The following is an 18,765-nucleotide window of genomic DNA, read 5'->3' as shown; positions in this document are numbered from 1 at the left end:
TTTACGTTCAAATAAGCAGATTACATTCCGAAGGAAAATATTAGTGAATTTTACAAGATAGCTAAGAAAAATTATACGAAAGGGCAAAATGAATGGTCACCATCATCATATCAGCCTTTAACTGTCCACTGCTGAACATAAATAACCCTCCCCCTTTTTAGGTTTTCCAGTAGTTGCCGCGATTAGCAGGCGGATTGGCAACTCATATATACGCTAGCGATAACTATTCTATTGTCGACAGATAGAATAGAATGGAAAATATTTATTGCAAGAAAAATACATAATTACAATAGAAAATACAAATAATATATATACATATATATATATATATATATATATATATATATATATATATATATATATATATATATATATATATATATATATATATATACCAGCCCGTCCCGGCGTCGCACGGGTGGACATTTTTACATTTTAAAAAGTGGCCGTTAAGGCTGCACACGTGACGGAAGCTTAAAAACGGAGTAACTTCTCCCGTTTTCCCAACATTTTCCTTCACGGCTTTGCTCCTATTGATCGTAGCGTGATGAAAAGTATACTATAACCTGCCCAGGAGTATGAATAATAATTGTAGCACGTTTCATTAAAATCTGTCGAGTAGTTTTTGTTTCTATAACGAACATACAGACAGACAGACAAAAATTTTTCTGATTTCATTTTTGGCATCAGTATCGATCACTAATCACCGCCTGATAGTTATTTTGAAAATATATTTCATGTACAGAATTGACCTCTCTACAGATTTATTATAAGTATAGATATGAAGTATCTCATATTAGGCAAAAGGAACCGGCTCAGCTGATGCTGTGAGTGTCCCAGTGCAATGTGCACAGCTGCACAGCGCTGGTTTTCAGCCAGTCCCTCTCTTAACATAATTATTAGTACTTTATCTAGGTGGCTTTCTAGACACAGTTTTGTTTTATTTTTATGGACTATTCTTTCTCATGTGTCTAGAAGGGCTGATACGGTAAAACAATTAATATTTTTGTTATACAACTTAGAATAGCAAACAAGCTGACGGCCCACCTGATGGAAAGTGGTAACCGTCGCCTATAGACATGAGCAGTACCATAGACATAACAGAGTATACTGTTTCGCCCATGATACCCTCCATGCGTTGCCATTCCTGAGGACTCAGATGTTATTCCTCTGTACCCAGTAAATTCACGCCATATCCCATCCTTCAAACCGAAACACAACCATGCAAACACAACTGCTTCACGGTTGAAACACGAATGGGACAGAGGTACCCAAGCAATCAACTTTTGTACAAAGTCTCCCTCTTTGTATATCTTTAAATGTTTAAATCAAAAATAAATAGTAAATACAAGGTAGTTGCAAATGACAAATGAACGTAGCTGTGACGTATTAGAATCGGAACAGTCAGATATATCGTCTGCTGCAATGTTTACACAGTTCTACCTGCAGTGTAAACATGGCACATGCATCATTGTAATTGCTATAGCATTATTCAATGTAGTTTTGTTCGCTCAATTACACTATGAATAACAGTAGTTAGTAGTAAATGTGTAATATATAATTGATTATGAAAAAGCTGATGTTATGTATATACTTATAATAAATCTGTAGAGAGGTCAATTCTGTACATGAAATATATTTCCAAAATAACCATCAGGGGGTGATTAGTGATCGATACTGATGCCAAAAATGCAATCAGTAAAATTTTGTCTGTCTGTCTGTCTGTATGTTCGTTATAGAGACAAAAACTACTCGACGGATTTTAACGAAACTTGTTACAATTATTCTTCATACTCCTGGGCAGGTTATAGTATACTTTTTATCACGCTATGGTCAATAGGAGCGTGAAGGGAAATGTTGGGAAAACGGGAGAAGTTACTCCATTTTTAAGCTTCCGTCGCGTGTGCAGATTTGATGGCCACTTTTTAAAATGTAAAAATGTCCACCCGTGTGACGCTGGGACAGGCTGCTAGTTCCAAATAAAGTAAAAAAACAGTTGTAGAGTGATGAAATGAAAAAAATATTTTCTTTTCATTTACACTCTACAACTTTTGTCTGTGGTTGTCTGTATGGTTTGTCTGTGGTTGGCCATTTGGTAACTTGATTAAATCGCGCCAATTTTGTTCTAGTTAATTTGTTAACTTTCTTTTAACTGGAACTTCGAGTAACCGGGATAGAAAGTCCTCCATCCCATGTTGTATCTGTCCATGGCTGGAAAGAAGCCATATAGTATATTTAAAAAAAGAAAAAGAATTATTTGAATTTTTCATACCATTCTTGTATCTCTTCATGTAATGTATTTTTTTTAATGGGTGATAATGAAATAGTAACCCCGCCTGCGCTAACGGTATACGCTGGCGAGGCACCAATGATAGATGACTGATGAGGAGGAAAGCAGGTCAGTTAGCCCATCCTGACGAATTTGACTAGAATTAGCCACGATGGTTTCCATAGCAACCACGTGGAGATCGACCTGACAGGGTATATTGCTAGTAATGGGGTTACTTAACCCCATTACTAACAATCCCTTTCCCCCCGTGTAATGTGTTATAGTTTTGATATGTAAATAAATATAAAAACACTAGTGGAACTATAAAAGTATTATTATTTTGGAGTACGTCGTCTAGTGTCTGTACACCAAATTTAATAGTGATTCAGTCATTGGTCATTGAACCGTTTAGGTCCCTGCATAGAATAGGCCACCCCTTCCTTTACCGTGGATGTCATAAGAGGCGACTAAGGAAGCTTATGTGTGGACAGTAACGACTGATACAATAAGTTATTGAGGGGCTAAGATGTAACATACAAACAAACTCACTTTCATTAAAGACACCATCTGACGCAAAGGGGTCGTTTAATACATTTTTCCTTTTCAGCCTCGTTATATTCTGTATCCTATTTCAAGTGGGCAAAACCGCGGGATACAACTAGACGCTATGAAATGCCATAGAACAATGTTTCTTCAGACGAACGAGGTCAGGCACGTTGATAAATGTAGCAAGGCGAACTGCTCATCCGGCAAGTCGCAGGTTGCGCTGTGCTCATAATTGGCGTCGTTTCAACCATTGTACTCCGGCGTTGTTGATCATGTTGAGTCATGATCGGACTAAATACAAACTGATTACATATATATATATATATATATATATATATATATATATATATATATATATATATATATATATATATATATATATATATATATATATATATATATATAGCGTTATTTCTCTTAACCTTTCCTTTCTTTTGTTAGAGAGGCAAACGAGCAGACGATCTACCTGATGGAAAGAATGCAACACGATAGGAGTTGCTTGTGCGTTGCCAGCCTTTTAAATGTTTCTAGGCTTACGTTTTTTAAATTCCCCATATTATATTTTTACCTACTACAATATTTTATGTTAGCAATTTTGTGAAATTAATATTTTATGGGCCATCATAAACTAAGTTTATAATATTTTTTACCTAAATCTATTATAAATTTAGTGCATATCGGTCCTTAGAGCAAATATTTCACTCTGATGTCAAATTGAAATGTTAAAGATAAATTTAAAGAAATAACACCTCAATTTCTTGCGAGTTCTTCACAGCAGATAACAACGTTCCGAACGTGGCAGTAGAGTCTTAAATATATCATAAAATATGACAATATAAAAGAGCTTGTAAATAAGTCTATTTAATATTATTTTTACATCATTTTAAAAAGTGTTTATTGTGACGTAACGATAATAGTTGGACGTATAGTATCGCGAAGTTTTTTATAGTTATTGATTTTTTCTTCAATACTGTAGAACATACTTTTGTTCTATCACCAATAGTTTCCGCGGCGCATGCGACGAAGCATATTTTGTAATATTTTTTTATACCTTGAGTTACGTTACTAAAGTAAGGATCCCTAATCTTTTCTAGCAAGAAATATAGCCTATGTTACTCATGGTGAATGTAGCTTTCTACTGGTGAAAGAATTTTTAACATCGGCAAAGTAATTTTTGAGTTTATTCATTACAAACGTACATACACACAAAAATACAAATCTTTCCTCTTTAAAATATTAGTGTAGATTGTTATTTGAAAGTGGTCCACTTTTATGATGGCGTAGCTAAGTTAAATATATACCAGATTTCAAGTAAGACCTTTATGAAAACAAATATGAAAACTGTATTCAACTTTTTGCACTAGATTTCGCGTGATACTGCAACAAACACAAGCAAACAGACATACAAAATATCTAAAAGATATTGTTTTCAATCTCTATATTTCTTTTTTTTTTTTTTATTTTATCTACGGAACTTCGCAGCTTGTTTTTTAGCCACAACAGAATATCATTGTTTTGCTCTTTTGAGGGCAAAGCAATAAACTGAGTTGTGACCATTTTGTGTTACTGTGGCACACGCATAAAGGTAAAAATTGTTACCTATTTTTTGCATTTTGTTTTTATTTTTTTATTTCTTGTATATGTATTCTTTTTTTTTTTTTTTCACTGTGCATCTATTTCTGTTGTTGTTTATGTTTTCTTATTACAACTTAGAATGGAAAACAAGCTGACGGCCCACCTGATGGAAAGTGGTAACCGTCGCCTATAGACATGAGCAGTACCATGGACATAACAGAGTTTACTGTTTCGTCCATGATACCCCCCATGCGTTGTCATTCCTGAGGACTCAGGTGTTATTCCCCTGTACCCTGTAAATTCACGCCATATTCCACCCTTCAAACCGAAACACAGCCATGCAAACACAACTGCTTCACGGTTGAAACACGAATGGGACAGTGTGCTGTAAGTAATGCAAATAAATTATCTATCTATCTTTTATCTTTTCTTAAATATCTCCCATATACATTCATTACATATCATATATCAAATTATATTTTTATAACTTATATTAGTAGTAATAACTTAGATTATGCCTATTAACTATGCAATTTAAAACTTGCCGAATCACCTCGTGTGTAACACGGCAACCAGTCGCCCAACAGGTTGCAGTATATCACAATAGATTAATTTGTGGTCATGCGCACCCATTCTGGCGATGTTGTGATTAAACTTTGTGGTAATGGAATGGAACATATAATTGATCGCATTTACTCATAGTAGTTGCCCAATGACATTTCATTGTGTAATTATCTCGCTGCGAATCTATACCAAATACAATTTGATCGAAAAAAGTCGAATTCAATCCAGAAGATACATTTAAACAACGAGATAACTCGAAAATACTCCTAGCTAAGAGTTTTTTTTTTTTATTCTTAAATGCAAGTACATATCGTAGTTGTCTTTTATAATTAATAACTTGCTGAAAACATCTCTAATAAAAATACCGGCCAAGTGCGAATCTGACTTGCGCATCAAGAGTTCCGTACAAATTATAATTGAAAATATTTTGCAATATACTTTTTTTTTTTTTTTTTTTTTTTTTTTTTTTTTTTTTTTTTTTTTTAGAACTTAGAATGGCATAATTGAACAAGTATACTGTTTCGCCCATGATACCCCCCATGCGTTGCCATTCCTGAGGACTCAGGTGTTATTCCTCTGTACCCAGTAAATTCACGCCATTTCAAACCGAAACACAGCCATGCAAACACAACTGCTTCACGGTTGAAACACGAATGGGAAATATTTTGCAATATTTGTACAAAGTCTTTTTATTTTTATGTGTAGCTACAAATTTACAGTTTTAGAATTATTTCCCTTCACTCATTTCTTCTTGCCAAATTTCATGATTCTAGATCAATGGAATGTGCCCAATTTTGATTCCCTTGCAAATGTCAATGTTTGCATGACTGTGTTTCGGTTTGAAGAGTGGGATATGGCGTGAATTTATAGGGTACAGGGGAATAACACCTGAATCCTCAGAAATGGCAACGCATGGGGGGTATCATGGGCGAAACAGTATACTCTGTTATGTCCTTGGCACTGCTCATGTCTATAGGCGACGGTTACCACTTTCCATCAGGTGGGCCGTCAGCTTGTTTGCCATTCTAAGTTGTATAAAAAAAAAACTTTTAATTGCATTGACTTACAAGTTACATTTGTTGATATCTTCAAGAGATGGACGATTCCTACCTCAACGAGTCACAAAAAGTGGCGCCAACATTCTTTTTTTTTTTTTTGTCTTTTGTCTAACACAATGCACCGACGCACGACCTACACTTTTTTTTTGTACAACCATATAATAGGGTTGCCTTTTAAAATATTATGATAAATTCACAAGTAAACTCCTCTTCACGACGTCAGTCGTGATAAAAGTTTATTTCCTGATGTATCCGTTTTGATGAGCCAATCTACTACATCCTCACCTATCATCAGAGCATACCGATAGCATACGGGATTAGGATTTTATTTTCATTCCATTAAAAAAATTCATTTACTGGATACTATTCATATCCCGTGGCTCCGCCTTCATAAATCTGAGGGCGTACCATGAAATATTTTCCGAAATTTCGGGGACGAACGAAACAGAAATTTGATGTTAAAATTACATAATACACACCATTTAAAATTATTAAAAATTTTAAAATATCGTTCCCCTGAATTATTAGGATAGGATTTATGATTTACGAAATGTTCAGTTCCATTTACTGGGTTGATATCGGTACGAATAAAAACACGAAATTAAGCCCGAAAATTCGGAATTTCATTTCATGGTAGACCACCAGTACATAAAGTCCTTAGAGGTACGGAACGGAAAAATGTATACTAATAATTGATATAAAATAAATTTCTTATTACCACAATAGTTAAATATCAATCTGTAACTTAAAATACTCGCAGTGATAAGCGCTATCAACGTATCGTTATCATAAATAAATAATTACAAAATGAAATGACCTTTATAATGTGTTTGATCTATATGTGCCTATCTATACTAATTGTGCATTTTGCAGATACGTCTACATATAGATACGTCTATATATACCATATATATTTTACCAGAGGGAGACTTTGTTCAAAAGTCGTCTACTTGGGTACATGTGCCATTCGTGTTTCTACCGTAAAGCAGTTGTGTTTGCATTGCTGTGTTTCGGTTTGAAGGGTGGGATATGGCGTAAATTTACTGGGTACAGAGGAATAACACCCGAGTCCTCAGGAATGGCTAATTAGTATAAAAAATTCACATTCTAAGTAGTATAAAAAAAACTACGTACTTAAATACAAGTGCAAGGCATTGCAATGAACCTCAAGAAGTTTATTTCCAAACAGTATCACTTATACACAATATCACTTGAAATTGAAAGCGAGTATCTTTTTTCAAAGACTTCAAAAAGGAATAAGTTCTCAATCCGATTGTATTTTTTCTCATAACTCCGCTAGTTCTAAATCTATTTAGATTTTTTTATCCTAAAGGATATTGTTACAAATAAATTTATTATCTCGTAGAAATTTTATTAAAATCCATTAAATTTTTATTAGAACCACTTATTTTGATTTCTTAACTGGTTTCGTCAAAATTGAAGTTGCTTTTTTAAAGGACACAATCTTAACTCTTGTTAAACGTGTATTCTACTAATGAAATACAATATTTTCACCAAAGAAACGTGGATCGAAAACTGGCAGAAAATATTGCACCATAAAGGGTTCGGGGATTTTATGGGACTAACGGCGCGTCTAGCTATTTAGTTAGGAAGACTTGTTATTTCACGTTTTTGCATTTTTTTTTTTTTCAAATTCACGAAATTTCTGCCCTAATATATTCTGTGTAAATGATTCATGGGTAAATTTTTAATTGTACATACAGCTAACAACTTAGATTTCATCATTATAGACTACAGGCATAGATTCTTTACGATAACATGGCACACCCCTCCGAAATCCAAAGAAGTAAAAATGTACGTTTAAAAATATTTATAAAGTCTCGACCAATAAATATAATACTTCTCAGCTCAGACTACTGCTATTGAAGACGTTTACTCACAAACAAACAAAGCAACACGTCTGTATATAGGCACACACATTGAAGTAAAAAGATGGAGTGGCGTGCCATCTTAACGTAGACAATTTATACCGTTTATTGAAGGTCTTGGGCATAATAAATATATTTTTACATTTTACAACAGGGCAATACTACCCAATATAACAATCCAATATACTAAATGCTGACAGTCACGCAACGTGCACCTCTAATCCAGTTTTCCGCTTTATCAATCAGCCATAAGAAATTAAGAATTGCCCATTAGGCCTTGGTAGTGATTGCTGACCAGGGCGGCGAAGCGACCACAATGGCCAAATACCGGTTGCCAAATTGATTTTATTGTTTTCTACAAGTTCATTACAAAAGTAGGCTGTAGTTGATTGCGAATATCCAGTTATAACGTTCTCATTGTTTGAAAACACTTTCATTGTTCAAAATCAGACCGTAGAGGTGAATATTGTGATTCAAATTGTTTAGAATGTTTAAAATCACTGATTTAACTTCGACCCGTCCCGGTATATCGTATATATTAGGATTGTCTGTGACGAATGCCAAAGAGTTGCCAAATAGGAAAGAATAGAAATTTTATGCTCTAAAATTCGCGATTCGGATTTTGCCAGTAGTTGCCATACTTGGAAGGCAAATCGGCAATCGCAGTTAGGCGAGTGAGCGACTCTTTAGTGAGTTTTAAGAGAGACGCTGCTGCCCTTCCATCGATCATTAAGTTCACTTAGTCGCCTCTTACGACACCCCCAGGAAAGGAAGGGGTGATTCCATGCTGGGATCATACGGCAATTTTACTTCACTTTACAAGTGACAAATGTCAAGCCAGTTTTTGTTTTCATGACATAATAGTAGGTGTGGTGCTATGGCGGGCAAGTCGCAAAATTGTTGACATTTTTGTCGCTTATCTGTTACACGGTGCTGTCTGTGGTGCTGTAATGGTTACGTAGTAAAACTGGTACCTTTAAAACTGGTTGACATTTCTAGTTTATATTCTACTAGCGACCAGCCCCAGCTTCGCACGGGTCGTAGACAGGCATGAATAGAATAGAATAGAATAGAAATCATTTATTCAAATAAACTTACATTGAAGCACTTTTGAAAAGTCATTACATTTTTTTTAATTTACCGCTCGTTCGGAAAGCTGTCTCATCACAAGAAGAACGAGCAAGAAACTTGCGTGATGCTCTATTATTATTTTACATTTTTAAGTTTAATTGTGTGAATACAAACCACCAATTAGCACTAATTCAATTAAATACTCAAAAAGAAAAAAAAAATTGAATACATAACCAACTGGTTAAACAATTAATAAGAGGAAATCAGTCATAGTGATTAGAGCAGACCAGTCCCTACAAGCAGCACCCGTTCACGAGTATGACGGATGAGCCAGCCATCACTGCGCTCGACCATATTTTAGGGAGCCCAATGACCCGGCCCACCACGCCGCCACAAGTCTGGACATTTTAGTGAGCATGACTACTCAAAACACTAGACCACGTCAAAGCTACTCACAATTGCCATCTGATAGTTATAGTATTCACATTTTACATAAGAATGCATGCGGCAATTAATACAAAAAACCGCTACGCTTTCATATTTCTAAAATTAATCAATTAAATCAAGAAAGCAATGAGAAAAAAAAATTATAACGTTGTATGCTAATAAACTAATTATTTACTTGATATGTTGTCATCTATGAATTCGTCTATCCTGTAATAGGCTTTCTTACATAAAAATTGTTTAATATAAGATTTGAATTGCCTCTCTGTCAGATTTAATGCAGATTCCGGCAGTTTATTATAAAATCTTATGCAATTACCATAGAATGAATTACTGATTTTGTGCAGACGGCATTTAGGTAAAATAAGCTTATTTATATTGCGTAAGTTTCTACTTGTACAGTCTTTGAGTTTTTTAAAACTCGCTAAGTTCTTCCGTGTATACATAATATTTTCATAAATGTATTGTGAAGTAACTGTGAGGATATTTGAGTCTTTAAAGCACTGACGTAATGACTCTCTTGAACCCATACCATAAATAGAACGTATGGCTCTCTTTTGTAAAACAAATATAGTATTTATATCGGCTGCTTTACCCCACAGCAGTATGCCATAAGACATTATGCTATGGAAATAACTAAAATATACAAGTTTAGCCGTCGCCACGTCTGTTAATTGCCTAATTCTTCTAATTGCATATGCAGCAGAACTGAGTCTACTGGCCAATTTTGAAATATGGGGCCCCCATTGTAATTTCGAGTCCACTGTTATACCTAAAAAAACTGTATCATTAACAAAATTTACTATTTCGTCATTAAGCAATAACTGTGTATTTATTAGTCTTACATTAGGAAGTGTAAATTTTATACACTTTGTTTTGCTGGAATTTAATAATAGGTTATTACATGTAAACCAATTTAATATTGCAGACATAGCACAATTTACATCGTCTAATTGATTACTTTGACGTCCAATTTTAAACACTAACGAAGTATCATCCGCAAACAGCACTATATCTGCAATTTTCTCTACCATAAAGGGAAGGTCATTTATGTAGATTAAAAAGAGAAAGGGGCCTAAGATTGACCCTTGTGGAACGCCCATCTTAATATTAGCTCCCTTAGATTTTACACCGTCAATATCTACAGTTTGAACCCTATCCTCTAAATAAGTTCTCATTAATTTTAGATCATTATCTCTTATACCATAATGTTCGAGCTTGTACAAAAGCGTTTTATGATCCACACAATCAAATGCCTTTGATAGGTCACAAAAACTCCGAGTGCATCCTGTGACCTCTCCCAAGATTCGAAAATATGTGTCATTAGCGCAACACCTGCGTCAGTGGTAGACTTGCCGGCGGTGAAACCATATTGCTGACTGTGAAGCAGTCCGTTAACCCTGAAGTGATGTAACATTTGATTTAACATTATCTTTTCAAACACCTTACTTAGAACTGGCAAAATAGATATAGGTCTATAGTTCCCTGGCTCAAATTTATCTCCTGATTTAAATAGTGGGATTAATTTGCTAAATTTCATTAAATGTGGAAAAACGCCATTATCAATACATTTATTAAAAATAGTGGCTAGATATGGAGCAACAATATCTATGAAAGAACTAACTACTTTTACAGACATGCCCCAAAGGTCTTCCGTATTTTTTAAATTTAGCTGTTTGAATATTTTTATGATATGAAAGGGGCTAACATGTGAAAATTTAAATCTTAAAGAACAACAACCGATATTAGTCTCTAGTAATTTTTTTGCTCGAGATTGAGATGAGTCCAGAGAAGATGTAATATCAATCGGAATATTAGCAAAAAAATCTTCAAAAATATTAACTACATCTTTTGTTGTTGTTATTAATTTATTATCATAATTTAATGTAAATTGATTACAGGCTATTTTAGATCTTCCAGTTTCTTTATTTATAATGCTCCAGATGGTTTTAATTTTGTCAGAAGACTGCTTAATTTGTTTATTAAAATAATTAGACTTAGCCATAATACAAACTTTTTTAAAAATTTTAGAATAATTTTTTACATAAGTGGTGAATTTGTCATCAAATCGATATTTTTTTTGATCGTATAAATCAAACAAAATATTTCTACTTTTAAGTATTCCTACTGTTGCCCATTCCGTGAATTTAGATTTAACATGAACTTCTTTTTTCTTGAAAAGTTGTTCATATTCTCCGGATAAAATATTAATTAGCTTGGTGTAAAGATAATCAGGATTATTACTAGATTGTAACAGCAAATCCAATTTATTTTTAATCGCGCTTTTGTATTTATTAATATTGTAAACGTTTATTTGTCTTTTTTATTTTTTATTATTGTTGACTTTATTGATTTGACTGCTAAACTTAACAACTTGACCACAGTGATCTGAAGGAAGTTTATTTATTATGAATTTTTCTGTATACTCGCAGTTACAAAAAACATTGTCAAGACAAGTAGCAGACGTGGCAGTTACACGAGTGGGTTCATGAAAGACATGACATAAATCAAATGACTGAAATAAACTAATAATTTTTGTACATGTGGGTGTGTTACAAAGAATATCAACGTTAAAATCTCCACATACAATAATTTTTTTAATACTATTAAATACTTTTTTTAAAATATCCTCCATCACCCCTTCAAAAACATTGTAATCACTATTAGGAGGCCTGTACACACATATAAGGATATAATTTTCTAGTTCTATACAAGATAATTCTATACAACACTCAATAGAAAGTCTAACAATGTCAGCACGTTCCTTTACTTTAATATTATTTCTTGCAATTATCATAGACCCGCCTCTGTTAACTGACTTTCTATTGAAGCAGCTGACAACGTTATAATTATTTAAATTGAACATCATATTGCTTTCTTTAAGCCAATGTTCTGTGAAACAGACAATATCAATATTATACTTTTCTAAAAATAATTGTATAATTAACTCGCTGCCGGGAAAACTTTGTATGTTCTGATGAACAATTATTAATTCTGATTGCTTTCCCTTTGTCTTTGTGAGCAGTTTAAATCTGCAGTCATAGTACTTATGTCACAAATATTAATAGAATTATCTGTTATGTCAGCATTTTTATGTTTAAGTTTACCATGTAAACTGTTCATGTAGTCAATATTATAAGCCACTAAAGTGGCTATTTTATTTTTAGATGATTTAGAAAGATACATTGTATCTTTTGTCAAATAAAAATCACTAATAAAACTATTAGTATCAAAAAATGTCAAAATGTCACTATGACGACATGTCAATGTATGTAATAAGTTATTCAGGTAATGTACCTTACTGTTAATTTTTTTATGAAGATGTCTATTTGTGTAAGGAAAAGCGCACAATACAATCTTATACACATTTAATTGTAATAAATATTCAATTCCTTTAATTACATCCTGTCTATTTAATTGAATACTATTACCAAAAAATAACACAATTGTGGTCATATTGTTCATTTTCGTAGACTTAATTTTATTTATTATTTGTGTAAATGATGCTTCTGGCATGCAGTAGTTTAATAAATCACCCTTAAGATGATACTTCATGAGTAATGTGGATACCGATCCGATATCTATATATTGGGTTCCACAGAAAAAATCATTTCAATATCGTCCATATCGGTCGGATATCTATTTTCGAATGTATTAAAAGTCTGTTATCCAATTTTTTTTTTTTTTCGGATAACAGGAACTATTCAGGAATCAGGAACTATTACGTATTTCCTTGTTCTTATGCAGTTACATATATGACGTAATAATTATATAAGAACTTGGTAAATAATTATCATACGATTTGCATTACACAGCTCACAGAGCATAACAGCTGCTTTTGAGACACCTTAAAAAAATAGGAAGATCTCAATGCGTTTATTTTTTTTACACGACCATCCAAAGAAATAATGTAATATTTTCATGTATCTATGTGATTTTTTATATTCCACTATAACTTTTAAACCCCTGAACAGATTCGGATATATGAGGTATCGTTAGGATCCTTACATCATCTCCGGTGAAGTGGCTATAGCTTCTTAAAAAAAATAGTTTTTTAACAGGGCATTTATGTTTATTTTTTAGTTTGGGAAGTGTAATTTACTTGTGTGTTTGTTATATCTAAAGAGTGTACTTTCATTGCACACAGGTAGCCGCAATGTGGTGACAACTACGTGATGATGAGACTCGACGCGGCTGATAAGCAGCACCGGTATCACAACCTGCTGAATGACGACCATGCCAGTGAGTATTATCGCTTTCAACCGACTTCAAAAAGAAGGTTCTTAATTCGAATGTATTTTTATGTTCATTACCACTAAACTACATCAGTTATAAAACCATTTATTTTTTTTCTTTATGAATTGAATTTCTGTAGGAATTTTATCAATATTGTTTAAGTAGTTTAGTTTTTAAATCAAAGTGACTAGTTATGCGAGAATGCAGACTACCAGTCCCATTGCTAGCAATAGGTATACTCTGTCGGTCGACCTCCACGCGTGCCTCTGTGGAAACCATTGTGCTTAATTGTGGGCGTATTCATCACGGTGAACTATCTGAACTGCCCTTTCATTCTCACCTATCATTCCTCACTGGTGCCCTGCAAGTGTATACCGTTACCATTCCATTATCGTAAAAAAAAAAATGGGAAGGAAGGAAAAAAAGGGATTAATAGTAATGAGGTTTACCAGCCCTCTTGCTAGTAATATACCCTATCAGCTTGAACACCACGCGGTTTCTCCTGGTAAACATCATGGTTGCTTCTTGTAGTATTTATCACGATGGGCCAACTGACCTGTTTTCGTCCTCACCTATCATCTCACTGGCAGCGTGTATCGATAGCGAAGCGAAGATACCACTCTATTCTCACCCATTAAAAAAAGGAAACTCCTGTTACATACATACATATCTGTCACGCCTCTCTCCCATTAGGGAAGGCAGAAACAATGGATAGCCAAAGGCTTCGATTCAAACAAACCTCTTTCGCTTCTTTCACATTCATCAATCTTTTCATACACGCTCGCCGGTTACGGGTACTTTTAATTTGGCCCTTCTTCAGCACGTCGCGTATTTGGTCAACATACGTCCGTCTAGGGCGGCCCCTACCGCAAACTCCTGTTTGTAAAGTAAAATCTATTTGAAGATACATCATGATTCCACGTTCTAAATTTAAATATTTTCAATGTGAATACATCTCATTATTCCGATGTATATGTACCTAGTAATTATTACTTATTATAATAAATTATTTAACCAGATATATAAATTAATTACATCAAATAAAAATATCCATTAAGATGAGAGATTTGATTGTTTCTAATTGTTCTTTATTCTCATCATTATTTTTTTATCAATTCAGATTGTTTAATTTTTATACTGCCTTATCTAAAAACACTAATTTTAAAACCTATTGCTTAGATCCGAGAAGCGGTATAACAGGAAAATACATTACGTATACAAAGTTTTGAAGTTTAATTAGCCAATTATAAACGAATGCTATCGGTAATAAAACTCATTTTGCAAAAAACTGTATGCAGTATATTGTCTCAGGCTTAGGTACTGTTACTACATTCTTTTTTTATTACACGATGGTAGCAAACGAACGTACAGCCCTCTGATGGTAAACACTCATGCCGGCAATACCAGGAGTGTCACGTTCGTGTTGTCAATCTTAAAGAAAATTTATATACAGTGAACACTCTGTATAAGCAACTCATTTGAAGTACTTTCAATAAAAAAGTTTCTTATTTGGAAAAGTTACTTATAGGAGAAAAAAAGTATAAAAATACTTACCGTCTGGAAAATATTTTTGCTTATTTCTTACTTTTCTTACGTGCGTTTTTCAAGACATTTTCTTTCATGCACAACCACTCTTTGGAATCAACTTCCAGCAGCAGTATTTCCGAACCGATACGACATCATAATCTTTAAGAAAAGAGCATATTCCATTTTAAAAGGCCGGCGCCATACCTGCAATGCCATTGGTGTTGTGGTCCACTGCTGAACATATTATTGGACGGTTTTGCCAGTGGTTACCACACTTAACAGGCGGATTAGCAACCGCAGTTAAACTTTGGCGATGTTTTAAGAGAGACGCTTTAAGTAATCCTTCTATATATATATCTACTACACCCACGGGAAAGAAAGGAATATTGAAAAAAAAGAATAGCTATCTTGCAACGAGCGAACATTTTTTTTATCTGTGCGATCAGTCTACAAGTAACACTTTAGTAGCCACCTGGCTGCGTGCGTACACGCAATTTCCTGCGTGGTTTCCTGTGTTTTGTGACCCGTAACTACCCGTGACGTCACGGGCGGCTGGCGACCGTCTACCGTCCTGCTTTGGCTGTCATTACCTATGTTTTTTTTGTGATACAAAAGGTGGGCAAAGACATAGCTACATGTATACGGTAAGGTGGATTATAGAGTTATTTGAAACAGATTGCCAATTCTAATGTTATAAACACTTCTATTTATCAAACTTTGGCAACCCTAATAGCTTTAAAAATACATTTAGTATACAAATAGATTATATTATATATGTGTTAATGTAGATACAATGTGTAGGTATAGATACAATAATAAAGAATTTGGTATTTTAAAAAAGTTCCATCCGGGTACCATGTATCAGTCATTCATTCAGTTTGGTCAATAAATTTTAAATGTTTATTTTTACAAACATAATTATTAGGTTTTATCTTTGATTATATAGATAGAGTGTCACCATAGAAATAAATGCTTCGAGAAAAACGTTTAAACTTTTTCATACAATTTTGAGTAATAAATAGTTATGAATGATTCGTTTATAACTTTTATATTTATTTTGTCTTATAATTTCTGCAATTTTTTTAATGCGTAAACACTTTGCCAGAGGAAGACTGTACAAAAGTCGATTGCTTGGGCACCTCTGTCCCGTTCGTGTTTCAACCGTGAAGCAGCTGTGTTTGCGTGGCTGTGTTTCGGTTTGAAGGGTGGGATATGGCGTGAATTTACAGGGTATAGAGGAATAACACCTGAGTCCTCAGAAATGGCAACGCATGGGGGGTATCATGGGCGAAACAGTATAGTCTGTTATGTCCATGGTACTACTCATGTCTATAGGCGACGATTACCACTTTCCATCAGGTGGGCCGTCAGCTTGTTTGCCATTCTAAGTTGTATAAAAAAAAACTTTTTTGAAACAGGGTTGCACTGTTACATATTTTTTGCCCTAGCTTACAAATTATTTTTTAAAAAGGTTTAATATTATTAAGCTATGATTTTCAAATTACGCATTCGCATCGAATAAATTCTTAACCGTTCGAGAGAAAATCATCTAACATAATTTTAACTTTACTTTCTCTATCTTCAGAAATGGTTACTTAAAAATCATCACAAACATGTTCAGAATTGCCAATAATAACATGTGACCTAATATTATATAGATGGAGCATCGAACCTCAAAAACGGGTCAACGTTTTGTCAGCTAATTGTCAAATTAGCTGACTCGTTTTTTTTTTTATCACTATTCTATATACTTACGCACACAATGTGTTGACCTATCAATATTAAATAATTTAATGATTAAAAGGGATTTTGACGCATTAAAAAAATGCAAAAAATATAAAACAAAATAAATATAGAAGTTATAAAGGAATAACTCATAACTATTTATCACGCAAAATTGTATGGAAAAGCTAAACCGCTTTTCTCGAAGTATTTGTATGGAGACAATTTATCTTTATAATGCATATAAGCATGTGACATACAAAAAATAAATTCAAATACCTAACAACGAGTGTGTAACGAACAATAAGGTTTTCTAGTTATTGTGCAATTTGCAATAGACATCGGATACCATCATTGTGCGATGACGCTGCTGACCCTGGCCCGGTAGCCATGTTGCCAACATGGCGCCCACCCACGTGACGCGCCCGCTTTGATCTCGTCGCAAATCTATTAATGCAAATAACACTTTAATTATTTAAAGAGTTCTAATTTAAATATAATGATTTCGCTTGCAATTTCAACCTACATTGAAATAAAGATATCAGTCACTGTGTCATAGACACGTTATACGCATAAATGGAAGGTGACATTCTTAGGAAGGTCATCATCATCATCGTATCAGCCATTATTTGTCCACTGCTGAACATAGGTCTCCCCCATACAGTGCCATAAGAGACGGTCCTGAGCCACCTGCATCCACTGGCTCCCTATAATGTATGTGAGGTCATCACTCCATCACATATTCCTTTTTAAAAGGCTGGCAGCACACCTGCTATGCCGTTGGTGTTGTGGATGATTATGGGTAGTCACATACCATCAGCCTCTCTGCACTCAGGGGGTGCAGAAACGAGCATGCGACTCAGGTGAGCCGTCGTAAAAAAAATCTAATGGGGGTCGTCCTACACTGTGTTTGCCCGTACAGGGTCGCCGCTCAAGAATCTTACTTCCTTATCAGTTGTGAGTACGCCCCATTAAAAAAAAACGCAGGTAGGGGGATTGTTGGTAATGAGTAATAACAGTCCCATTGCTAGCAATATACCTTATCAGGATGACCTCCACATGGTTCCCCTTGGAAACCATCGTGTTTAATTCTTGTCAAATTTTTCACAATGGTCCATCTGACCTGCTTTCGTCTTCACCTATCATCTATCACTGGTGCCCCGCCAGCGTATACCATATCGCCAAACTGACAATACAAACCAAATACTATCAGATAAAATTACAGACTATCCACAAATCAAGATGCGACAGCGAAGGTCACCGCTGGTTATTGAATTGTAATGATGTCAATATTACGTCATCGACCTTGTTGACCGGCTTAGGGATAGAATTTGATGTATTACTAATAGATTCACCTGTAAATATTCGTATTTTATTTGTTTTGTATACCCACGCATAAGGCTGCCTTGAAAGAATCCAGAAATTTACAGTTATTATCTATTCGTTCTACCAAATACCTGTTCCAAAATTGTTGCATGCCCGACAGGGTAGAACTGTTGATACTGATGTCAAAACCAAAGCAATATTTACTGCTATGTATACATAGCAATAAAACAATAGATACACTATTCAAACCTATCTATTCCGGACCACCGCTCCAATAGACTGTAAATAGCTTAATTATTATTATAATAATTTTCAAATAGGAATAGTTTATAGCTTTACATCTAATAGAACATAGTTTGATAATATTTGATATAATTTAACGCAATATTCTATATAGTTAATGGAGATAGTTTCGAATTTGTAAAAAACTCAGAAAATTGTGTGTATATATAGGAATATTCGATAGAATTAATTATAATTACATAAAATAATCAATAGAATAGGATAGTTTCGTGAAAAAATAGAAATAATTGTTAAA

The 18,765-nt window shown here is 34.1% G+C and overlaps 1 protein-coding gene across 1 annotated transcript in view; it reads left to right on the top strand.

Moving 5' to 3' along the window:
* The window catches only part of LOC113512981 (echinoderm microtubule-associated protein-like 2), a 104,591-nt gene that overhangs the window by 14,403 nt on the left and 71,423 nt on the right, over nt 1-18,765 (top strand). Inside the window, exon 2 of the mRNA XM_052892654.1 lies at nt 13,564-13,658. Coding sequence (XP_052748614.1) covers nt 13,592-13,658 — 67 coding nt within the window. The 5' untranslated portion in view covers nt 13,564-13,591. The remainder of the gene's footprint in view (nt 1-13,563; nt 13,659-18,765) is intronic.

The sequence above is a fragment of the Galleria mellonella genome, unplaced genomic scaffold (genome assembly GCF_026898425.1).
Source record: "Galleria mellonella isolate WM207_F2 unplaced genomic scaffold, CSIRO_AGI_GalMel_v1 utg1634, whole genome shotgun sequence".
NCBI lineage: Eukaryota > Metazoa > Arthropoda > Insecta > Lepidoptera > Pyralidae > Galleria > Galleria mellonella.
The sequence above is the reverse complement of the archived record's forward strand: the minus strand, read 5'-3'. Positions and strand labels throughout refer to the sequence as shown.